At 36.3% G+C, this 26,508-nt stretch overlaps 1 protein-coding gene across 2 annotated transcripts in view; it reads left to right on the top strand.

Annotated features, from left to right (window-relative positions):
* LOC129580336 (klarsicht protein) overlaps positions 1-20,500 on the top strand; it is a 105,426-nt gene extending 84,926 nt beyond the window's left edge. For both annotated transcript variants that reach the window (XM_055470666.1, XM_055470667.1), the window contains exons 13-17: positions 117-286; positions 3,358-3,701; positions 6,537-6,783; positions 15,669-16,141; positions 18,375-20,500. In XM_055470666.1, the coding sequence (XP_055326641.1) occupies positions 117-286; positions 3,358-3,701; positions 6,537-6,783; positions 15,669-16,141; positions 18,375-18,723 (1,583 nt within the window). In that variant the 3' untranslated portion in view covers positions 18,724-20,500. The remainder of the gene's footprint in view (positions 1-116; positions 287-3,357; positions 3,702-6,536; positions 6,784-15,668; positions 16,142-18,374) is intronic.
* Positions 20,501-26,508: the final 6,008 nt, after the last annotated feature.

The raw sequence follows: 26,508 nt of genomic DNA on the forward strand, positions 1-26,508 counted from the left end.
ACATTTTTATTCTGTGATTAAAATGAAAAGTAAATAATTATTTTATTCAATCATTTGTTTTATGACTGACGGTTTTTTTATCGCACCATTTACACGATACACACATATACTTGCAGAGTTGCTTTCGTCTTGGGAAAGTTTGTTGCATTGGAGCGAAAACGAATCATTTGTGAAACAATCGCAAGAGGAGATGGCCGCACTTGTCGACAAATTAAATAAAATCGGAACATCGGAAGCGAACCTTGATACGGATTCAGCCATTCAGTTTGCCATCCAGGAAACAAAGGTGAGATGTGGTTTAATTTTAATTTATTTAAACGAAAAAAGATGTTTTAAGAGGAAAGAGACATTCGAGTAAGAAAATTGCATCAAATTCCAAATAGAAAAAATCGAAGTATAAAAAACAGTTTTTTTGTGCAAGAGAAAACCTTCTGGGATGAGCTCGATATACCAAACCAATTAAATTCCTGGTCAAAGCAAAAATTGGTTCATTTCATTTTGACGTCAGCATAAATACGGTCTCATCACCGGATGAATTCCTTTCAATCGATCACATAAAATGTTGTGCTGAAAATGTGAGTTCATTTCGTGTTTTCATCGAAATTATCCCGTTGCGGTTGTGAGTGTGTTTTGTATCAGCCCAGTTTAATCATCGTAAATTTGGTTTTTATGTCTCTACCGACCGGAAAGAGAATGGCAGAGCGAGTGAGAGTGTGAGAGAGAAAACGATGTATGTGCATTTACTATTTATTGGTTTTGTCACCGAGTGTCGAACGCTTCAATTTGCTGTTTTGTTAATGCTAAAATCGATGTAACAACATTATTATCAGTAGCACCAGCATCATGGAATGCGATAGTGTGTATCAATGTTATAAATACAATTGAAAAGTGCTGTTTCTGCACCCAAAAACCACACACTTGCAATAAACATACTTATGGATCGGGCTCCGAAGTTCACTTTCTTTTTCAATAAATGATTTTTTTTTCTCGTTCGTTTCGGAGCTGAATTATCTGTGTTTCTCTCGTTCGCTGCAGCAATAAAACTGTACTGAAACACCAAAATGCTATTTCCATCCACCGTCACTGGACGTTTCAGTCGCACTATAAAATAACCGAACGGTTAGAAACAAAGCAAATGTGTATGGTTTTTTTTTGCAGCAGCAGCAGTAGCCCTATCGGGAAGGGAATTAGATGGTGGACTTTTTACGATTTCATAGCAACGTGACATCTTGCACTCAAGCCGAATCGAATGTATTTTTATAGTGGTATTTGACAAGCCGCGAACTGGACATAATTCATCTCATTTCATTCCATTTTGGAATCCAAAAATTGACTGTTTTGGTCGCATCTATTTTCGGTATTGAAATGATAGAAATAAAAATTGGCTAAGCTAACGTATTTGGCTGCCGTTTCATTAGAAATTGTTTAAAATATCACATAGTTTACGACAACTTGGACCAAAATAATCATCGAACTATTGTGGCCAAGCCATGGAATTATTATTCATTAGAAAGTTTTTCATATCTCAATTAAGCTTTCTTCGTCGGATTATGGTGATTATTATGAGCCGGAGGAAAACGAAATATAGATATGAAGAAATGACAATAAACGGGAAAAAATCTCTTAATAAGCGGTACAAACATCATATTCGGCTGGTGTGTTTCATTAGTTGTGCTTTGCTTATTTTGTGGAAATGTTGTTGACATAGTACATTCGGAATGAGTGCCGTGTAAGCGAGAACAAGTAATACATATTAATATAGCAAAAATCTATATGATAAATGATTGAAGATAGAAGGAAATGTGGGCCGGGGCCGGAATATGCTGCCTTTTTTTTGTCTATATCAGAAATTCTGATTCAGAATGGAGAGAAAAAAAATTTACATGAAAATACATTATTTCGGTGGAATCTTTGTAAACTTATGAAATGAAGAATATTAAGGTAAAACACGTGACTTGAATACTGTCGATGCGACTCTCGCTTTTCACTTCGTTCCTCATATGACGATGACGATGGTTGTTGGTGGTGTGCAGCAGCGGCGATAATAATAATAATAATAGCATGTCAAAATTGCGCTGTATGTGTCGTTTCATGCGTGTATTTGTTTGTGGAAAAACGAAGAACCCTTCGAATGAACGGGCGTTGATTAGCAGAAGAATAAGAGCTGGCGACACCCAGTTAATAGAAAAATATTATTTAAAGCACATACGAAATTGAGCCATCATTGTCATTAAAATTACTGTCATTTCATTCGACGATATTAGGCAGTGGCGCAAATGCATTCATTATTTCCACCAGGCAAGACATTGTTCGGTTCTTCAACCTCACTTGTGATATCAACATACATTCTGTTGGCCTTCTACTCGTATTACATTTCTCTATTGGATTTGGCTCGAAATTCACGCGTATTGATTTTATGGCTGCTGAACGATATTTAATTAATTCAGTTTGGAAGAAAGTTTTCCATCACTTGAGAGAGGAATGCTGCCGAACGGAACTATTTCATGTCTGATCACAAGTGAAATCATTAGGACTCATAAATCATAAAAATGTCGTTTAAATTTGGAGCAAAATGCAATTAAACCGCTTTAACTTCTCATGCCCCTATATGACTTTAAGTGTTGGTTTTCTCGCAATAGACAACAACATGCTGGCCCCAATTAAGAGCAATATCATAACTGTAAATGTGGTTTTAGATTTGTTCCGCAAATCCAGTCATATTTTTCCTGGAACATCGAATTTTGTGGGTGACTTGATTCTGCATACGTGCTCGACTAACACTGTTCACTGTGTGTTGCACAAGCAGCTATATATGTAAAATCGAAGGAGAAAAAAAATGAACAACAACACAATAAAATCGTCGAACAAAAACAATGGGAAACGGGAACCGTCCCCATCTCCCCAATTATTTCACTATCAAATGCAATAAATAACACATGGCGACACCAAACATATGTCAAATATGTGTAATACTTGTTGTAAGTTGGTGATTGTTCGGCAAGTTTGGAGGATGCAATACACCCCCGTGTATATATGCAAAGTGGTGATGTAACGGAAGCGATACGGAATTCCATACGAACACGTCGCCGAACACCATCGACATCACGCTGCGAAACAACTGACAAATTCCGGCTACACTCATTCCTATCGACTCTGAATCCAGCATCAATGATAAATTGAAAAATTTTGAAGGCACATAAATAAATTTCCGTTGATTCAAATAATAAAAGGGGTTCTCAAGTCAATAGTTCAATCATTTTGGGCGTTTGATGTACTTTTTGTTTTGAATTCGATTTTCTTTTTAATCAGATCTCTTTCCATTCAATTTAATTTCCCAATTCGAATTTTTTTTTGCAGGACGAAAAGGCCCAATTGCAGACATATCGTTCGTCGATGTTGCGTCTCAATGCATCCGTTCACAGTTGGTTGACGCGTCACGAAAAACGTAAACAAATCGAAACAACATTGAATAAAACCACCATCGAAACGGTCAGCTCAAGTGGAAATCAAGATGAAAACGGTAATTCGGCCGAGGATTCAACACTTGAATCGTCTACGATTACAATCAAAGAAGTATCAACGTCAAATGGTGTTGGCACTTCAATCGATGCTGACGATTGTGCGCTTAATGAAGAACTTCACAAACAACTGAAAAACGAAGTTGGAAACATGTACAAGGTTTGGGACGAAGCCGACGAGAGGTAAGTTTCAAATGATTCTTTTTTTCCTGTATCAAGTTGATTGTATCTACTTCCTTAAGTGACATTTATTTGATGTGTTTGTCAACAATGGTACTCGATCGAGAAATAGATATATGTGTCGGACCAGGGTTATCAGGTCAAAACTTCACACCATCCATTTCCTTCGATTAGTTCATATTATTGCCATCGATTTGAATGATGAAAAAGAAAGAAAAACTTTGCAAATCAAAATCGGATGTAGAGCATTCCGTTAATATCAAATGGGTGGATTGCGTATGTTTTTGTTGATTTAACCGTCGAAATGATGAAAACGCTGTGCGGCAATTTAATGAAAAATCAACACGATTGAAATGAACAGCCGCTCTACGAATGTGTGCGAAAATGGCCGACGGCCGAATCAGAAGCAATAAATCTCAATTTTCATTGTGAAAATTTGGATGTGTGTCGGTGCGCGCGCGCTCGCCAGCGACACACAACGCAATCGGACACAATCATTTGATTATATACTGTGTGAAAATCCGTATCGAAGAAGAGGGTTCGTAGCGTTGATATGATGCCGTGCCCTCTAACAACAATACCAACCATATAAATACACTGGCCATAGATTGGTCCCACGTTTTTTTCTTTCTTCTTTCCATTCTTTGTCAACTCCTGCATCATTTGGCAATTTCACTGTGCTCTTTTATTTGAAGAAAAACCGCTCGACGCGTTGAGCACGTCGTCCAAGTCGAACTGTATAATAGGTTAGGTACTGTAACATTACCTCTATTTGTCTGCAATGCCAATTTCACTCCCTTCGTCATTGTGTTTGCACAAGTTGTATTGTTGTTTTTCCTCTGCAAGTTTTTTTTTCGCATCTTTTCGAATACCCGTGAATTTGTTTCGTCTCTTGCTCGAGGCAACGAATATTAACTGGGCTGTCAGATAACGAAATAATATTTGTTTGAGCCGAAGAAAAATCGAGTATTTATGGAAATTACATTGTATTAAATAGCGAAAGAGAAAATGTTAATTTCTATTATTGCACAGCATTTTGGAGTGAAACGAAAACCAATTTTGCAACCAACAAGTGATATATGATGAACGCAATCACTAACAACGGCATTTGTTGCCGAAGAAGAAATTAAACAACGACGACATGGTCACCGAAATGCGTTCGGGTGTTGTGAATCATTTTTCTTGTGTTCACATAAACTTTGATCAAAGAATATGACCACCGCGTGCAGCTCAAATAATTATTGACAAATCCAAAACAAATTCGAATGAGATGGTCGAGAGGAGAGCTCGGCGAACTGCAAGCAAACCCAAACACTTTCACATTGTGCCCAGAGAACCATAAATTCACTACTACTAATACGCAGTCGAAAGGCTGAAGCGAAGAAAAGGAAAAAAAATGAGTGCGCCAGTTTTATCTGACGTGGAAAAGTTTTGTTTATGCGACCGAGAAATTGCACAACCGAACAGTAATAAATTATGAAACTATCACAAGACGAAAGTCCGAGATATTGTGTTTGAAGCGAACACACAAACACACACCATATGTTACAGCACGCATTCACATTGACTTTGACCATCTTTGGGCGCCCTCGATACTCTAAGCTCCAACAATTTTTCATTTTTCCCGTTTTTCTAATAATTCGCTCTTTTCATTTTCTTCTTATTCTCTCACTCTCGTCCGCTCTTCTTCGCCCTTTCTCTCCAGCTCACACTGTCTCTTTTTCGCTCGTCACTGTCTACATGCGTCCAGCACTTTGGCCAGCTGGACCATTTAAATTGATATATGCCTTTTTTATCATCCATTTACGGAAAAAAAATTGCCAAATGACTGTGAGTGTATCGGTTTTATTTTGAAAGCAAATGCAGCGAGAAACAAAGAAGAAGAGAGAGAGAGATACCAATATCCGAGCACAAATAGAATGAAATTGCTCAACATTTCATTCTGATGACTTTTTTATGCTAAAACAATGTCCATAATGATTTTATTACCAGATTGAATAGAAAAGCGCATTAAATAAGTCGGATCAACACACGCACCCGCTTTCCGGAATGATGATGCATTTCGGTCAGTGGCGATGTATTTGTGTGTGTAGTTTTGACACGGTTCAAAGGGACACTCACAAAATATGCTGTATTATGTAATATGTTTTTAATATTTGTGTCGCTTTTTACAGTAAAAATGGATTTGGGTGCGTGCGGTGCACAATGCTCACACAACACCCAAGCTATGATATTCCGTATGTCATAATTTCAAACTGTCCATATCATTTTATTCCCATTGCGGTTGAATTATTATGGGTGTCTAAAAACTAATACAAACCGTTGCCGCTTATTTGCTTCTTCTTATTTCTCTCTTCGCAATCAGCCAATCTTGATGTCATACTATGCCTCTACCACACAACATGCCAATATTTTTTTGCCTGGGTTTATCGTAAAATCAAAAGAAACCGACAGCGGAAGAAAAATGTGTACAAGGCAAATCCCTCGCCGTACACATCCATAAAACATCATTTGATTAGGTTAAATTATTTGGAAACTTTGTGTGTTGATTCGATTACATTTTTCTTCGTTTGACAACTATCACTCACATTTGGCCGCACCGCCACATACGAGTCAATCATCTCAATTTTTGGCATAATTTCGACATTTATTCCCATAATTTCCTCGACCGTACTAAATAATTTTCCACCAAATTTACTCTCTCCGCATCGTAAATCGGAACAATCATTTCGAATAGAAATTCCTAAATTGTTGCCGGTCCATGGTTTATTGCGTGTGTATTTTTCTGTTGCCATTCATACATGGAAATAATATTTCACTTTTTTCTTCTATTTTCAGAGTAAAAAATCGCTTGGAATCGCTAACCACATCGTTGATTGCATGGAAACAGTTCGAGAACGGAATCAACGAATTTAAAGAGGTGCTGGGCAAAGACACAGGTGCATTGAAACGTTTGACCGGCGCATTGGAAATGGGCACTGATGTGATTAGCAATAATTTGGCGTACGATGTGAAGGAAGTGGCAAAGCGTCTGTCGGAGAAAATGGACAATCAAAATTCTATGGCTACAACAACCGCACAACAGGTACAGTATCTCTATTGCTCTCCTTCTCACCTTTTCTCCGTCTCTCTCCCTCCACTAACGACTATTTAGTTTTACATCAATGACATGATCACGCGTGAAAGAGAAATAAACATAACACGCTCAGGTGAGAGAGAGCGAAAAAAAGGAATATGGCCGACGGTTGCATTGTCTGCACCGAAGATTCGGTTCGATGTACGTGCCACGTGAAAATCGATAATATTTTGACCGTTTTCAAGGTGCCATTAGACTTTTCACGCAGAGATTCTTCTGCCTTCGAATGCAATTCAAACGGACGAGCAACAATATCCATGGTTTTGCGCACGTAAATTTCTCGAACATACCCGCCAAATGTGTATATAGCGCTACCATATCGATTTTCACCGTTTGCTTTTAACGCACATGCTTCGTGAAAAAGATAGTGAAAAATGGTTCTAACGTGACTGAAATGCCAAATCAATGGCGGTTCGAGCTGAGGGAAAAAAACGAACACAATCCGATTTGCTCACAGATTTCCCAACGATTGGCTAGAAATACAATCTGGTACAACATGTATCGCGATGTTCTCCGTTCATCCATTGCAAGAATCGGAAAAATGGTTTGATTTTAATAATTTGGCACATTGAAACGAAGGAAATATCGAAATCGTTTTGGTCGAATGAAAACTAAAATTGAACATCAGTCGATTCAAATTGATTGGGTGGAATTTAATTAAAGAATTTCAATTTAAACTTGAATTTTTCGCGGTCTTCTAATCGTGATTTGAAAATTCAAAAATTTGGATCAAGTATCGGTTGAGATCACAACGAAATCCTTCAATTAAGAGAAATTTCTATTCTTGGCAACATCTGAATTTATCTTTTGTCACATGACTCCAATGAAGGAAAAATTAACGTCAACACCGAAATAACCGTAAAAAGCCGTACAAATGAGTCCTCATGACCTCTCATAACGATGCTATGATGTCGAATAAAAGATTGCCGCATATACAGTAAATAAGTTAATGGTTTCATTGACAAGTAGTGTACTAGGGGGAACTATCATTTTTTTTATCGAAGAAATTCATTAATTTCGGTGTGTTTTAGGAGATATTCACTCCTATTCACTATTATCTAGAGAATATCCACTCATATCCACTCATATTCACAGATATTCGGTGTTTCTTATTTTGACAGTTCGGACGTTCTCACCAGCCGCCATTTTGGGTTTTTTTTTCATCTAAATGTATTCACGTATATTCAAAGTATTTTCGAAAATTCTATGAGAAAATATCTATAATATTCAAAAATATTCACAAAAATTCACGGTTTTAAAATTCGAATGAAGCCCCTGGGTAGTTTAATTGACACTTCACTTATTACACTTACGTTTTTAATTCAAAAGAATGAACTGAAATATTGATTTTTTTCCTAAATTTGTCGGTAATTTAAAAAAGTTGAACTTTTCATTCAGTTCATATCTTTTATATTGAGAGAAACCTGACTGCCAGCGACATCTATGTGCCTTTCAGGCGCAATGTATTGGTATATGTTTGACAGATTGTCAAGAACCATTTCTAGCAAAGTTACAAACAAAAATCAGTTTGATATTTGGGGTATGATTCAGTTAAATAACGGTTTTATTTTAATTTCTTGGTAACTTTCATTTTATTAAATGATTATGATGTTCACAATTTTTTTAGAATTTTTTGGTGTGAATTTTATTGCAATTTGCAAGCTGACGACACTTCAGTACAAAATATCTTTTGGGTGCTTGCAGCGCCACGAACTCTCGTATCATTTTGTATTGAAATTTCGTTAGTTCATGAGTTCGCCGTAAATTTCGTCAAAACGTGTCGTCACTTTAGCAATTTGGAACAAATTAATTTATTTGTTCTTTCCAGTCATCGATAATTATATCAATGGTGTGATTGTAGTCGACGATGATGGGAATGACATAGTCGAGTCGCCCAATTCAACTGAGACCGTTATTGTGGTCACGCAAACACTTCAAAAAATGATCTTCAGAAAATATTTCTATGCCCGCCGATGTATTTTGTTTTGAAAAATGCACCGTTCCATTAATGCGAATACCGTTTTGCGAATTGTAAAACGCACTTTGGACAACAACATTGTGTGTTGGATTAATAAAAAATAATCGCAAATTGCCCAGTCCGTCGCCACGCAAGTCAAATCCATCGCCTACATAATCTCTCCACAATTTAACCACCGCATCGTCAGCACCAATACTCAAATCATTCTGTCGGAAATGGAATATTGTTGTTCGCCAATTCGCCCAAGTCACGTGCTGTAACAGCTCACCGCGATTCATCAAATCAATCAATGTGATTTCTGTATTAAAACCAAGGAAGAAAATCAAGCAAAAATGTAATTTTTGTCAAATATAAAATCTAAACTGTCCAGAAACGATTTTAGTGAAACAAATATCACCATGAAAAAAAAAATTGTAAAAAAGTAAAATAAAGACAATTCACTCACAATAATATGCTGGAGATAAAAAGAAAGTTGTTGTTCAGCTCGGAGCATCAAACGAAATGACCGAATCAAATGTGTGGTACGCTATTGATAGCTGTATGATTTTTTACAAAAACAATTGAATATAAAGCAAAAGATCACGTGACATTATATCGGTGTTGTATTAAATTCAGCAAATACGGTGTATGCGTGCATTACAACAATTAATAAACGCATTTTACACCACGTGGAACATGACGTCACACCCTAGGGGCTAACCACGGTTTTAAAAATAACCAATAATGATCGAATTTAACATTTTTTATCATTTAAAGAAATAAATTCCGATATGATCACATTTTGGTCGATTTTGCCCGATTTTTGCAGTAATTTTTTCGCTTTAACGAATGCATACTGTTCTAGAAGCGGGTTTTGGTGCATCCTCAGGATCGTTCAGAACTGCTCCCGATTCTGGAAGTGGGTTTCGGTTGATCTTCAGGATGGACCAGACTGGGTTTGACAATGCCCTGGCCCATCCTGAGGATCCACTTCCAGAACCGGGAGCAGTACTAAACGATCCTGAGGATCCACTAAAACCCACTTCCAGCATTTTTGAATCGGTAATGACGTCAGCACATCAAACGTTTATAGTCGATATTAAACGATAAAATTCAATATGTACAGATTTTTTCAATTTTTTACGGATGTCATTAAAATTGAGCGATAAAAACAGATTTTTTCAATAAAAAATCCGTGGTTAGCCCTTAGGTCACACCAATACTATTTGAGAGATATCATATGTACGCAAAGAAGACAATGTAGCATTTTATCATATCAACGACTGCTAGTGTCGAACGTAAATGCACGTAATTGCTGCATAATATTAAACGCACCCATTAATTTTTCATTGTTTTCCTATTAAGAATGGATGCGTTTAGTGTTTTGTGACATGACACTAACAGTCTCTGATCATATTGTATTATGGGTTTGCGTTAAATTTGAGTGTATTTTTTATACACATTCTTTGCCAGCGTTTTGCATGGATGGGAAGTCATTCCAAGACATGGATGTGAATTGTGAAGTCTTATTCCTATGAATTTTATTATTCGAATTTACAAATACGTTGACACATAACGCTAAAAAACGGTGCAATCAATAAATTCAAGAAAATAATATGCATGTAATTTTGTTACTTTTTATAAACTTTATTTGCATGATGTAAGCCAATTTTTTTATTCAAATTATTGTCATCGTTATCCTACAAAAACTGTTATCAATATTTAATGTAAATTGAACGATAATTCCATAAACAACATCTGAAATCATGCGATTAATATCCGAACCCTATCCTCTTTGTAACGAATATATTCAAAAACCGGTATATCTTTCAAACGCATACGCGAAGTCAAATAATTTAAATCTACCCATGGTCCGACGGTTCCAAATGAAATTATTCTCAATGTTTTGATTTTGTTGGCTAGTTCAACCACCTTTTCTAAATTATACACGCTATTAATAATTTCAATATCTTCTAACAATGGAAGAATGTTTGCAAATTCAGATGGGCTCACCAAATTAATATCATTTTCCCAAAGTCGCAATTTCACAATTGTCGGATGACCTTTGAGAAATTTGTGTAAAGTTTCGGCGGATCCAAAAATATCGCAATGACATGAAAATGTCGTAATTTGATCAAATGTGCGAGGGAAATTAAATTCCGGTGGAAATTTGTACCATTGACGCGTTAAGGTTAAATATGGATAATTCTATAAATAGAATGTTTTTACGTTTCCAAAATGGATTCGATTGTGTTGTAAGATTTGGTCGAATTCCCTACTAATTGTGAGTTTTAGTTCTTCAAGCGCTGGCAAACGTGCCATAGTTTGCAGTGTATTTAGATCTGGTGCCGTCATTAACTGCAACGCTCGAATCTGTGGATTCAAACGTAAAGTGGTACACATATCCGTTTTTTCGTCGTTCACACATAGCCTCTCTAAATGAGGAAAATCAGTTTCTATACCATGCATAGAGGATTTAGGGAATTCTGGATGATGACGAATATCCAAATCTCGTAACTGTGGAAATAAAACATTCCACAAACTCCTATTCAAAATATGATGGTTAGCTTTAAGTGTTTCTACTTTTAAAAATGGCTTCTTCAATTGGTCAAAATCACCTTTTATACATCCATGTGCATGGATCTCCTTCAACGACCCATGGCAACTTTCGTTTGCACGAGACCACAACCGTTCGTATGCAGTAATGTAAGATCTACTTAATGGCTTACTAAAATCAAAATAGTCATATTCATTGACATTGGTAATTCTTAAGAATGTGATGTGACTTCCAAAACAACGAAACAATTGGAAACAGGGTTTCAATGAGTCCAACTGTTGCCCTGTCTCCAGTTTTTGCATTAGTTCTGAATCTGCTGCGTTATTCCTTCGATAATATGCCAATCTCCAAACGTATTCTCGTTTGTAATACTCAATTTGTATTTTCGGCTGATATGTATATGCAAATTCGAAAGAAGCAGCTATTCTCAAGCGTTTATGGGAATCTGCAACGTTCAGCAAATCTTGTAGCTCCAAATACTTGAATATTTCTTCAAGACAGTCAATATTCACATCAGTTATCTTCGTTTGACGCCTCACTCTTTCTTCCGAAGCTTTCGCGTTGGAAATTGTTGATACGAGCTCCATGTTTACGTAAATGCCTGGAAAAAAGATTTCAAAAAATAAAATGTTTGCTAAAAATATTTGGATTTGGACCACTTACACAAATTAAAATATCTTTCTTTAAGAAAATATTTGCGTGGTATAGATTTTCTTGGGTAGAAAAACGTATTTTTTTCAAACTCAGATTGAAGACTGTTTCGAATGATGTTTTGTATTGTAATTGAGTGTTTATTTTACGGAACACGATGTTAACACTTCGAAGATAGGAATACGACTAGTTTATGAACATTAATACGAATCGTCCTCATGTTTTGTTGTTTCGTTTTAAGCCAAGCCCAAAAAGAAATACAATAACAAAATGCGAACGCATTTTGAAAACATTTCAACCTGCAAATTCGGGAAATATATAAAAGATTCTGTGATAAATTTGCAAAGTCTAAAAAAGTTAATCCGGTGGCTAAGTGACTAGTTAATCCCACGTTAATTACTCTAGAACAATACCCAACATAATCAATATTCAAAGTAAAAAGAAAACTAAGAGGTAGTTGGCATATTCATGGCTAGACAGATTTGTCTGTTAAGCCATTAAATATTTACTTAAAACCGGGTCTTCTACCTTTGTACTCATAAATGCAATGATGAAATGCCAATGTATCTTAAATCTTTTACTGCCTACATACTCGAGAAATAGTTCGAAGATTCTATAGAAAATTAGCAAAGTCTACCGAACGCACATATTGTGCTATCAATACATACTCGATTGACAAATAAATCCAGTCAAGGGTTTTCACTGGCTTGTCTTTTTGAAAGGAGTGATTGACATGGGCTGGATTGAATTCAAAAGTAAAAAAGCATTATATATGGTGCATTGGGAAACGAAGGAAATATCCGAATTTCTTTGGTCGAATGAAAACTAAAATCGGTCGATTTAATTTGATTGGATGCAATTTATTTTAAAAAAAATTCCAATTTAAAATTCAAGAAATAAGATTTCATAAAAATTGGACCAAGTTTCGGTTGAGATCACAATGAAATGACTCAATTTATAGAAACGTCTTAGAAGCATCTGAGTTTATTCTTCGTCAAATAATAACTCCAACGAAGGAAAAACTAACATAAACATCGAAATAGCCATAAAAAGCCATACAAATGAGTTCCTCATGACCTCTCATAACGGTGTTATGATGTCGAGTAAAAGATTGCTGCCGCATATCCAGTAAATAAGTTAATGGATTCATTGACAAAAATAAGCGTAGTCAATTTATGACAGGCGTTTAATTCATCTTCATTTAGTTTAATAGACACTCATTAACGCAAATTAATGTTATACACAAACTTTTTTTTCCATCATCGCTTTGACTTTCTGCACTTGACTGTGTGTATATTGATCGAGTATCGTTCGGCATGCACGCCACCAAAAATTAGCTAAACAAGGCGAACGTTGCTCATTTGTCGTCGGCATAAAGAGGGTGAGCGCTGAATAAGAGAGTGAGTGAGTGAGCTGAACAAGCGAACGGTATGAAGTGATGACGGAAACATTTGTTTTTGGTGTCGTTGTTTTCATCATTGACGCCACATGCTCGCTCTCTCCCGTTCGGGTAACACTCGCAATCAGAAGGTATTATGTAATAAAATGAATCAACCCCTTTTCCTCCTCGTACAGTAACAATCGGAATGTATTGCGGATACGTTTTGAGCGTATTTATTATAACGAAAATCATGGAAATATTCGCTTGAACGAGAGCGAGAGAGAATCGATTCTATTTCAAAGCGGGAGTACACCAGTTGCAGATCACTTCAAGTGTAATACATTTTGAGTTGCAAAATAACAACCGAATCAGCGGCCAATTGTATTGATTGCATTAGGTAAAACGGGTACTTTGTGTTGGCTGCTGCCACTGCCTGAACATGAATTGAAGAAGCATGAAAAATACATGGTTCATGTCGGTCTAACGCTAGCATGTTAACCGTTTCCCTGTGTTGTTGTGTTCTGTCGTGGTGATAAGTTGAATCACATCGGGGATTTGAGAATCACAATGTGAACAAATTTATCACACCATGCATCACACATTGCAATGGTGGGCCCGACTCGAGTAGCAGCAGCTACGGAAATGAGAATTATTATAATATTGCTGATTCACAAAATATAGCCAGCACGTAATCGAAGCAAATTTCGAAGACGAAGTGCAACTTTTTCTCCTTGTTCTTTATGATTATGTTTATTTTTTCGGTGTGTGCGGGTCATGCATTTGCAAGGGGAGTTTCGATCTTTTGTATTTATTTCCTCTTTTGCGTTGTGTCAATTTAGCCAACCATCAACTTGACCTCTAACTCAATTTACGTTTTCAATGGAAGCCAATAACTTTGTGTGCCAAATGCAAGAGCTGATTGAGATTCTTTACGCTTTTATTAACTCTCGAAAGCATTCGCTTCGAAAGAAAGTTCCAACACCTTCCAAACGAAATTCCACTTCCTCATGATGGAATCAATCGAATACGAACGCATCTAAATCAAGATCGAAATAATTTCAAAGGGAAACTTCTATAAATCATTGGATCAAAGCAATTGATGTCATTGCATTGTGCTGGCGTCGATCCCCCTTTTTTTCGACAGCACACAAAAAAACATCCTCGTTTTTTTTTCGCTTCGTTCATACACACAAATATTAATAACGAATTTCATTGTTCTCGCGCCGTATGTAGAACTATTCCGGCGGTACGTGTTTATTCCTCGAATTCAGTACTTGAGCCACGCAATAATATTCACTTAAAATGATTAAATTGAAACCATAATTTTAGATTATTGTCCAAACTGTTTTTGGTTGCAGTGGTTAAAATTTTCATTTCTTAATGTCTTTGGTCGGCCTTTTACGCTAATATCTTCAACTGAATTCACACTGAGCCACTGAAACATTGCGATGAATAATTCGTCTTGATATCGCAAATTTTACGCCCAACACAAAGAATGTGCCACGGAATCATTCAGTCCGATTGTTCAATTCAATGGGATAAGCAAAACACTATTTTGCATATAGAACGATTCAAATAAATTTGATATTTTTTTTTTGGTGTTCACTAGGCTTTGTTCAAACACACATTCCAAATAAAAAGGGATGAATAGAAAAATTCTGCTCGTTTGGTGGTAGAGCGATACAGAGTAACCATTCGATTTAATCAGTGAACTGTAAATGCACCGAAACAAAATAAATGGCTATTTTTGGTAGATTTGACACAAAATGAATGAAATAACATATTTAGCATCATTAATCAGCCTCAGCGGCGACTCTTCGAACTCCATTTTCATTTTCTGCACATCGCTCCAAGCGATTAAATGTAACAATATGTTATTGTTGAACTGAATTTCGCATGCAATTGAAGCGCAAAGATTATCTTGGCTGAATTTGCATGCGCTTCGGAAGGCTTATAAATGGCTTCGAATATGATTTTGCATACGAGGCTCGGTTTTTATTTTTCTAAGCAGAAAACAAACTAATCGTCCATACTTTGACTCTCTGGTCACGTTGTGGAAGACAGCACAGAAATCTTGTCATATGAAAGTGACAAACAAATTCTTAAGTTGAGCCGAAAATAAAATAATAAATCAAATGGCATTTATTCATTCGCAGGCATAATGGGATCGACTCTTCTCGAATCCAAATCAGTCAATTGAACAAATTCATATTAGAAAAAACAAAGTTCATTTTAGTTCTTTTTTCAAATGTTCAACTACTATTTATACTGTTTTTTATTTCTTGTAGACTTTAACATCACAGAAATTGAGCCACATTGGATCCATACCGTTCAATTTACCATCGAATGGTTCGTTGTCAGGTTCACTGTCAGACAGTGGCATTTCGGATGGTGGTTGCAGTTCAGACTATGGTCTGTCTGAGCGTGAGCGTCGTCTTGGTGCTCTTCGCCGATTGGCTAAACAATTGGAACAAGCCTTGGTTCCGGGAAGTGAAGCGCTCAATTCGATCAACCAACGCATGGAAATGGCCGAAGCTGAATTGCGTTCACTTCAAAAAACCTGTCGTGAATTGATTATCCGAACCGCTGCCTCAGCCCAACCGAATCAATTGGCAACAGCCAGTCAAATGAACGCATCCGCCATGTCGAATACAGTTGCTTCGCATTCGGCAGCAACCAACATCATTAATCAACAGCCAATCAATTTCCAAATTCCAATCATTAATGTGAAAGCGAAAACGGCAAAACGAACAACACCCAAGTAAGTAACCGAATCAAAGTAGTATTACTTTATTGGCCATTTTGGAATTAATTGTGAAAGTTCAAACTACGCACACTTGTAAAACCAACAGCGAATAATTTGTTTCATGCAAATTCACCAAAATGAAAAGATTTATTTTAATTTCCTAATTGGAAAACGATACCGCCAACGGGTCGATCTGATCTAATTTCCATTCGAATAAAGTTTTAATTCATCCATGACCTACGCGTTTGCCGTGTGTACCGCACGTCTTGGGCTTATTTAGTACCAAAGTAGAAGAAGATGTGCGCCTCTCATTTTGTTTGCCAATGAATTTTAATTAGATGCCAAGACGTCGAGTCATCTGAAGTGAGATCCGCTCTTAAAAGAGATACTGGTGTCGTATCGATAATTTCCCTGAGGGTGATATGTAAATTTTCTTTTAATAAAAACGAAGACGAAACCCAACGTGTAAAAGTGCTTAAAAATTGTCATTTGATGCTGGATAATCGTATGCAATTCGACGACGACGAATAAACGCAACAGCAAAAAACCAGACAGATTTATACAAACAATAAATATTTGCATTCAAATAAGAAAATTAACACAATCTTAAGTTGTTTTGGCGATTACGGTAATTCCTTGATGCAATTTGTCGAGTAAGACGCACTTAGGCACTTTTGCTCCTTGAAGCCACTGTCTTTTGAAATGTTAAAAAAATTCAGGAGTTTTTGCCAGAAGTAAAAAACAACACTGAATAAAATGTTTGCTGATGATTTACGTCACGATTTTGTCACCTATCCCAAGAGTGTAATATCTTATGTGAACCGCATCCAACCAGTTCAACTTCACCTTATGCAGCAAAAGTGTTTTCATTTTCATTAAAATTCAACGCGACAATAAAATATCCCGGCAACAAATTCTCTTTTATTACTGTTGAAATTATTCGCTATGAAAAATGGCACAACACGAAAAACAAATCATTGCTCTTGAATATGTTCGGGAGATCCATCATATTTGCAGCGAAAGTGTAAGCACGAGCAATTTCTTATTTTTATGATGTTTGTAGCATATTTATATTTGGTTTTTAATTGTTGAACTAAGGAGTCATAAAAATGGCCCTTCATAAAAATTTCACCACCGCAATGCAAAGTGCATAAAATACCGTTGGCATCAGCGACAGAGTTTCAGTGGGGTGTGTGCGATTGCATTGAGAAAGTACAAAAAGCCGTTAAGATCCAGTCCAATAAAAGTACGAATTAAGTTTTAATGTCGACTGACACCACCACCACCATGCACTTTGTGTTGGTTTGTCATCGTGCATCGCATTTTGCTCCCGTTCACTCTGCTCCGCCCGAATATCATTATCATCCAGCTCACAATAGTAATGTAATTATATCTCCCGATGCAAACATTATCCGCATTTAACGGCGAAAAGTGTCGGCGTATTCTTTTTCTCCACACCAAAGAGTCTCTCTCGATCTCTCTCTAATGCGAACGAATCTATTTTTTATGAACATCTTCATTCCGCCACTGCAGACAACGAACATTTTATGATTAACGTTGTGCCACTGCATCAACGTTGGCGGTGAAGACGGAAGTCAGAGTACTTTCTGCAGCATTATCGTCATTGTAGCTGGGCTCAGATCAAAAATGGAACATGAAGTGCGCTTTTATGTGTCTCGAATCACTCTCACCGGATAAAACCATTTTTCTCTCTCTGAGCCCATAGTGGCCAATAAGCATTTAGCGCAATGTTTGCACTTCTTTTTCACACTCGATGGAAGATTTCAGCCGATACGGTCAATTATGTTTCCACCGTTGCCACGGTTTGTCTCAAAATTTATTTATTATTCACATATATATTCATGTGATTATCATCGACGTTGCCGCACGGGCCGTTCGCCAAGAAGTCGATTGCATTCGGTTTTCATTCAAGGCGTTCATCGCTGTACAGTGTACACTGTACAGACCTCATATGCGAGCATCTTTTATAGCACACACACATATACTCAATTCAACTCCCTTCTTGAGTGCGAGTATTCTCTGTGGGCTCGTGTTAATAACACACATGAAGCATATCTTCATTGGGTGACATATAGCAAAGGAAATTTGAAAATAGCATCGAAATAATTAGAAAATTGTGCGTAATTTGGGATTTCTTTTATGACTTCATTAGCGTAGACATTTTAGCATAAACGAATTAACATGACTTAATAATAATGATGTGTTTTTGAATTTCTATTCTTTGCAGCAAACGAAAACAACGAAGACGTACGAATTCAAGCGGTGCCAATGGAATTTTGTTGGTTGCAGCACCACCACAAAAATTGGATTTGGCTGCAACGGCTTTTGATACGAAGACAACTGCTTCCGAACCAGATCCAGACGATCCAAAAGACCAAACAATCGTTGAAGATGCTGACGAGGAACGAACATGGAGTTGGCGCTTCGCAAAATATGCGGTGCCCGTTCAATTAGCGTTGATCGCTCTGTTCTGTGCTGCATGCTTCATTGAGCCACACTGTTGTGATGGCGCCAACAGTTTCGCATGGAGTCTCTCACCTCATTTACGTTACATTCGTGGACCACCACCGGTCTGAATGAACTAACTCATCCGTATCGATTTTTCATGAAACAAAACAAACCACTGTCCACTGTGACAAAGGTTTGAACAATTGTTAACAAATGATGAATAATCGATAAAGCAAACTACCGCAATTCCTTTGAAAGGAGATTTATCCATCATCCCGGGCCAGCCGAATGCTACGGCCCAATATATTGCATATGTATGAATTTGCATCTGAGTAGTTAAACTGCTTTATTGAATGAGTGAAATTGAAATAGGTATCATTTAGAAGCCATCGGGCACGCTGTTGTTCACACACACACACACACAGCACCTGAACTATCGATGGAGTACACATACAACAACAAATTGTTTCTTTTTTCTGCGAAAAAAAAAAACAGAATGAAACATCGGTTGGAGAGCCGTTCGTTGAATCGACCTCTCTCAACCTTAAACACTTATTGAACTAATTGCATTATGTGAAATTATTAAAGCTAGATTTATGTATTCATTTATTCTTACAATTATTATCTTTTGTAATAGTTAAGACTGCTTTTGTTAGCTTATGATTTATTTTTCTTATGATTTTTTTTTTCGCTTTCTAAATGAATTTCGAATGAATACTACTTTTTATTTTCTTATTATTTATGGATGAAAAACAAACAAAAAATTTCGAAGAACACGATCAAATTGAATTTATATGTAAAATAATGTTTCCTAGATTTAAGTTTGACAAGAAAAAAGGATATCAAATTGTGGATCGCGTAAATTTTGAACGAAATAAGATTTTTTTTAAGCGAAAATAAGTGAATGTGGTGTTTGGAAATGCTGAGAGCTTAGTAAATGTCATCTAATATAGGAAATATTATGTTAAACTAAATTAGTTTCAGGATATTAGATGGTGGTGGTGAATTAGTCGTACAATTTCTTGGTCACTTCGTATCATCAATGCCCAGAAATAATAAATGCTACGCCACTTATCTGAAGGACGGTACATACACACACACACACACATAACATCAGTTTATTTTCTAAGCAAAAGAGAAAAAACGAGTGTGATTCAGCATGCGTTTAAAATGATAAGTTTTGAAAGGTAGTCGGTGTTTGCCTTGAAAGCTAAGTGCCTAACAATAACTGATAATGACAATGTTAGTCGATAGCATACATTTAAGAGGGATTTTATTCGATATACACATGTCTTTAGTTCATTTCGTTCGCTCGCTAACAGTTCAATCGGTGAAGGTGCTTCATAATGCTTTGCTTCAAAGGATGCCAATTGCTTGTTTTACTGCTCTTCGCTACCCTGAATTTCAAAAAGAAGAATCATTTTAATGCTTGCCCTTCAGTTTTGCATCAGCATAATAGTTTTTATTGTGGAACATTTACCGATAACACTTTTGCTGCTGAATATCTTATGCATTGGAATCAAACATTTTTTTTTTTTTTTGTCGAACATTTTGAGGAACATTGAGAAATAAATAAAAATTCTATTACATTAATAGAGGTCTATTGAAACTTTATTCAAGTTAATGCAATTATTTTTTTATAATAAACTAAAAGTACAATGGATGAATGGATTTATTCTCTAAATGATTCGAATTTTCCTACGAAATTTAATTTAAATAGGATTTTATTCGATTAAATTTATTCTCTTTCTTGCAAATCGCAATTGCAGTGGGATTCATTTGAGTTGGAATAATTCTATTTTACTAATTATTTTTACATTTAATTCGAAACCAGTGGAAAAAAAATCAAAAAGAACGAAGAAAAACCAATAAAAAACGGCTAACAGAAAAGAACAACAACAAAAAGTGTCTTTTTATTTCAATGCCTTCAACATTTTCAGTTTGAGTTGGATAGATTTTAACGTGGCAATATCGATGCGACATTGAAGACACCATCCTGCAGTCATGAGCCCTCTCTCTCTCTCTCTCTCTCTCTCGCTCTCTCTCATCTCAATGAGACACACATTTCGTTTTGTGAAATGAAATACAATTCGGTCGTGTGTTGTCGTCGTTTCGAACATCCAATGCGCTGCAATTGTGAACTGTTCGTTTTGAAAATAGCGGTGACTTGAAATCAACGATTGCGTCAGTTGTACGAAACGATCATCATCTCTGATGGGCATACCCATCATCACCGTGCGATTTTATCGCATACACAACCAAATATTAACTTTTTGACGCTGCAATTTCATGTAGATTAGCGTTTTGTTTGTACATCAAATTTTCGATGGAGAAACTTTTTTCTGTCTCTCGCTCTCTTTCTCTCGGTTCAAATGCGTAAAAAACACTTTTTTATGTGTTTTTTTTTTCTCTCCCGCCCCTTTTGTTATGTTTTGTTCACGTTTCTGATGATGGACCCTCACCACTTTGCTGATGCCACACCGTGTTTATTGCAGAGAATAAAATATTTTTGATTTGCATACAAATTATTTTCACGCTATTTTAAAAGAAAAATCAACCGGGAAAAATCACACTGTACACGGACGATACGTGTAGAACGCCGTGAGCAGGTAATCAGTAATAATTTGTACATGTCAAATGTGTTGTTTTATCTTTGTTTTATTCAAATGCTTTCGGAATGATTTGCAAAATATGTTTTTTTTTTGGTGAAATAGGCGGTGGCAATAGAACGCACTTGTTGTGCTAACGATTATGGTGAAGCAAATGGAAAATGACTGTGCGAAAATTTAGATGTTTCACGGTTTTTCACAGATGTTAGTCTAACATTGTTGGCACAAGCTGAATTGGGAGCACAATCTTTGCATAGAAAATTACACGAAACAACAGGAACAAGCAACAAAATTTAAATCAAACTCCCTGCATCAATTACGGAAATTGATTCTTAAATTAGTCAAATCCCAGCAATATGTAAAGTGCAAACGATTCGGCCGAAGAGCGCATATTAAATTTGGTCAAATTAATCCTTTCCAAAATGATTTTAAATCTCTTGATCTCAAACGGTTGTTGGCCACAACGAATGGTTGCCTGTTGTTGTTGTTTGCACCATTGACCACTATGGAAAATTTTACACAACATTTCCCAATTGGGGGTTATTCTGAAATTTGACCACACATTAAACCAATTATGTAACAGATTATGTCCAGAGTTGCAAAGCTGTGTTGGCCATAGGACAATTTCCGTTGCCATCATTTCAGGCAAGAGTCAAAATTCACAAGGGTTTTAATTTGAAATTTTATTTGATTTGGTCGGTACACCACTGCGGGAATTCATTGCAGCACACACACACACACACACATACGGTAAACTCAACGCCACAGATAATGTAATTTGATTGCTCGGGTTTTTGTGTTTTAGGGGAGAGAATGAACATGTGCACGGCATCCGATTTTAAATCGGTACGTAGCATGGAACGAATGTAAGGTAATGGTTAATGAATTCGATTCTCTCTCGAAACTTGTACTGCTCAGTAGCACACAAAACACGAATGTATTAGATCTGAAAACGTGAATGCAGTAGCTATAGGCTCATGGAATCAAGTTGTAAGAGGCGAAATTAAAGTGAAAACTTCAAATGAACTGATGGAAAATAAAATCGAAAGCAATTTTCCGTTCCCATTTGAATTATTTCATGCGTTATCGAATGGAATGAGAAAAGTGCAAATTCTTTGAAGAAATGTATTTAGCTCAAAATAAAAGTTTGCGCTCCAAATAATGAAAACAAATTGTCTGAACTTCAGTCTTCAGCGAGAGCGGTAATCATTTTTTAATGCATTGAGATAATTTTCAATTACGAAATGGTTCACCGCGATATCGATTGTTGGAATGAGGGAAAAACAACGGGCGCGGATCCGAAAGTAATCCACATTTGGCCGTATTTCAAATGTAAAAGTCATTAGTTTGGTGTACGTGTAATATTTTTCCACTGTCTCTCCGTTTTTATCAACAATTCATGAGAGAGTTTGCGATTGATGCGATCCAACGTCAATATATCTCAACACGACACTGAATGTACCGTGTTTTTAGCACTACATGAAATGTAGAGCTACTAATCTGTTTTTTTTTGTCTTAATACTTTTTGAGTACTGAAACAAATTATGGTGAATTTGAATTTTATGCTCATATTTTTTATTTAATTTAAAACAGTGGCAAATACGACAAATGAGTGCATAATATCTCAAAGCGCCAATCACATTTTTATGATAAAATGTTTTTTTTAAATTACATTATTTCAATCATTTTTCGTACAGTATTTTCTGAGTCTTGAACAGAATTAAAGTGACTTTAGATCTATGCTCATATTATTTATTTGATTTTAACCAAAGGCAGTATATTTCAAAAAAGAAATAATACCAAGATCTTGTTATTCATTTTTGAAATAATTGAGAATCTTTTTTCTGTACTTTGTTGCAAATAAATATATTACTTCAAAGTTATTTTGATGAAATACATTTCACGTAGTGCGCCAAAAAATAGTTTGTTGTGAAACAACAAAATAGAATAAGTAACTATAATCTCAAGAACGCAGAGCGGAGCGAAGCGACGCTCTGCGGTCTTGTTTTTCTTCTTCAGCGGCAGCAAATCTTAAATCCATACAAATTAGCGTGATTGCCGCAGTCACAATACACGGTATGTATGTCTGTTTTGTTCAAATGCAAAAGCCAATAGTGATGAATTTCATTGCGTTGAATTTTCCAAGGCACTTTACGTGATGCCATGCCATGGTTTTGCATTTTGTATGGCAGTCATTTGAAATCGCATTATTTGGCATGCAAAAGGTAAGACTCAAATAAAATTGTATTCGGGTGCGGGTATATCAAAAAGTGAGAGCACACAGCTCATACTCTATCTCTCACTACCACCGTACCGAATAAATCTCAATTACCATTTTTACGATCGTCCTGGGTGCTCATAAAAAATGCTTCGGTTTTCTCTTGTTTCACGGCAAAGTAAACCAGAAGAAAAAAATATGTACCATTCTGTCGAATACATCAGTTTTTCGCCGTGTGTTTTGATGTAAGTGCAATTGTGGCAGAAAGGGGTGCTCACCTACTGCCAAAAGTACTAAATGTTGTTAATATTTATGTACCGACGTTTGCAATTCTTTTGTATTCCATGCCAAATGAGATGATGGCAAAATCGACTTCGGTTTCGTTTCGATGCTTCCTCCACAGTTTCGGGTGCAGGAGTTGAGCAATTTTCATAAAACGGTCAATGACAATAAACAAGAGAAGGTACAAGACCTCAATGCATTTTGATCTATGTGATTATTTGACTGTATTTACCTATTCCGATTCACAAAATTTCGACCTTCACATGAACACAAAACCACACGACAACCGTTCACAGACTAAAAACCAAAGAGAAACTGGCTCATTTTGGAAATGCGACGTATTTTTTCACAACGAAAACCAATTGAGCTATCATCCTGATGAAGCATCCTTGAATGCTTCGTGGCAAGCTGCAACAACTAAATAATTAATTTCCACCGAGATAAAGAATAACTCTACGCGTTACCGAGTTCACTTGTCAAATGTGGTGCTCGCTTATTTATCTCCTGCGGCAAAAGCGTATATATCAATGTTACAGAAACAGGGAAGATATTTCTTTATTTGGCCGGAAGACGGAGAGAGCGAGAGCGAGAAGAAAATAAAAAAAAACCATTTTGAGCATTTAATCCGAATCTTTTGTAACCACGAAGAAAATCAACGGCATTAAAAGATGCCACATGCATTAGGTGAATTGAAATATACAATCATAAAAATAAATTTTTAAGTAGGACACAAGAGCAAGTGAGCGCGCTCGCATGATTCCTAGGTTTCTATCGATCCAACTCGTTTCTTGTGAAAGGTAAAATACGAGGTTACATTTGCTCTCCTGATACGATGCGCCATATCAAATGGAAATGAAGATGTTCCGAAACTAGATTAAACTGCGAGTGTATTTAAACATTTTCAAAAATATGCTCCTATTTCGTAAAGACGAAGAAAGTTCCTTTGTGATGGTGAAAAATTCCTTGTAAAATTACAGAAAACGTTTTTTTTTTTTCAATTAAAAATCAGCAAAACCTCCAGCAAGACTCAACTTATTTTCATCATCTCCCAAGGAAATTTATCGCACAACGGAAATTCGATTGTTCACAGAGAAACGAGAAAAATGTCCTTTTTCAAAACTTAACCAATGTCTCTTCCATTTTTTGCCCGTCGCTGTTCCGGCATCATAATAAATACGCGTTATAACCAAACACTGAAATCTGATTTGATTTATTGTATATCATAGTTGAATATTATAAATCAAAATATTTTCCTTGTCCCCCGTTACAAAAACGATGGAAGAAACATGGTATCGCATTAGCATTCAGTATCGCCGCCAGCCACGACTTATCTGGAGCAAGAAAGAACAAAATGTGCACAAATTCGGAGAGCGCGCAAGCGGAGAAAAATATTGTTGTCGCGATGTCAACACAAAGAAGTACAACAAGTTAACCGCATGTTGTTGCTAGCAAATATGCGGAAAAAAGTTGTATATCGAATGCAAAGCATATTTCATGCATGCGATTTGTGGTTGATTCGATGCCACAAAGGAAAAAAAATACATCGAATGCTATTCTAATCAAGTCATTTTTCTTGATGTATTGATAATGGAATCGAAATGAGAATGCCATTCATTGGTTGCGGAAAAATCAGTGGTGGATAACTATGTAAAGTAGGCGAATTTGGTTCCATCACAGGCTTTTCGTTGCAAATGTACTACCATATTTTCCAATTTTATCGCATGTTTTTCGATGCTTCAGTAATTCATGCAAGCCAAAATAAATACATTCATAGCATAGTTGGTTTGCGCTTCAAGAAAATGAGATAAGACGACGTCATCGAAAATGAACTCCGTAAATTGGCAAAATATGCGATACATTTGAAATTAGAATAATGCAAAAGTTTAGGCGAGGTCGGTGATACGCTGTCGCGTTTGGAACCTAATGGAAAACGGATTTATTTTACATAATTTAATTGAAGCGAAACGCATCTTCAGACAGTCTATGACGCAACACGATAAAATGATATTAAGAAAATGACAAAATAAGCTTCGATAGAAGTGGAGTCGTTTCATTCTTCGCCAAAGATTCGCTGGATCCATGCCTTGCAGCCATTTGTTGACTGCAGATTACAAGACACAACAAAGTAGTACAAAATATGCATCGATAAATCCGAACGAAAATATTGACGAAAGTTTGAAGTCAATTGCCAAAATTGTTGTCTCAAAATGATTTAACTTAGTTCGAGGAATCTTAAGTGGGTCAAAATTTCAATCAAAACACTCATTCCAATATGCTCATCCACCTTTGCGATGGAATCTCAGGTAATTTTTTTTAGATTATTGCCTTCAGAATGTACCAGATGTCCCAATCAAGTTCAGGCTAAAATTGTGATTGGATAGAAGGACGCTATAAATTCAACAAACTTCGATTGATTACTTTGCTTGCTATTCGTAAAAGTACTGATGAAAAATCACAATTTATCTGAAAATTTGTACTGAGTCAATAATGTTATCGTAAAAGAATTTGAGGTATACCGAATATTTGAGGGTTTCTAATCTGTTCAACTAGATAACCGAACACTTCTCAACAAAAAGGAACGGAATAGAAAAAAACCCTTGTATTTCTATGCACCCTGATATTTATTATTCATTATATGGTTCGTTTGTTTCAAAAACATTCTAACAAAAGATCTTCTTAATTAAACAGTCATTAGCTGAGTAAATATAAAATTTATCCGAAAAATATGATACTCAATGAAGCAGCGGACTTGTCGGCACACTCGTGGATTTAGCATTTCACTTGCTTTGGCGATTCGTGAGTTG

Source organism: Sitodiplosis mosellana, unplaced genomic scaffold (assembly GCF_009176505.1).
Source record: "Sitodiplosis mosellana isolate CC-2019 unplaced genomic scaffold, AAFC_SMos_1.0 Smas_scaffold_1, whole genome shotgun sequence".
In the NCBI taxonomy this organism is placed as follows: Eukaryota; Metazoa; Arthropoda; class Insecta; order Diptera; family Cecidomyiidae; genus Sitodiplosis; species Sitodiplosis mosellana.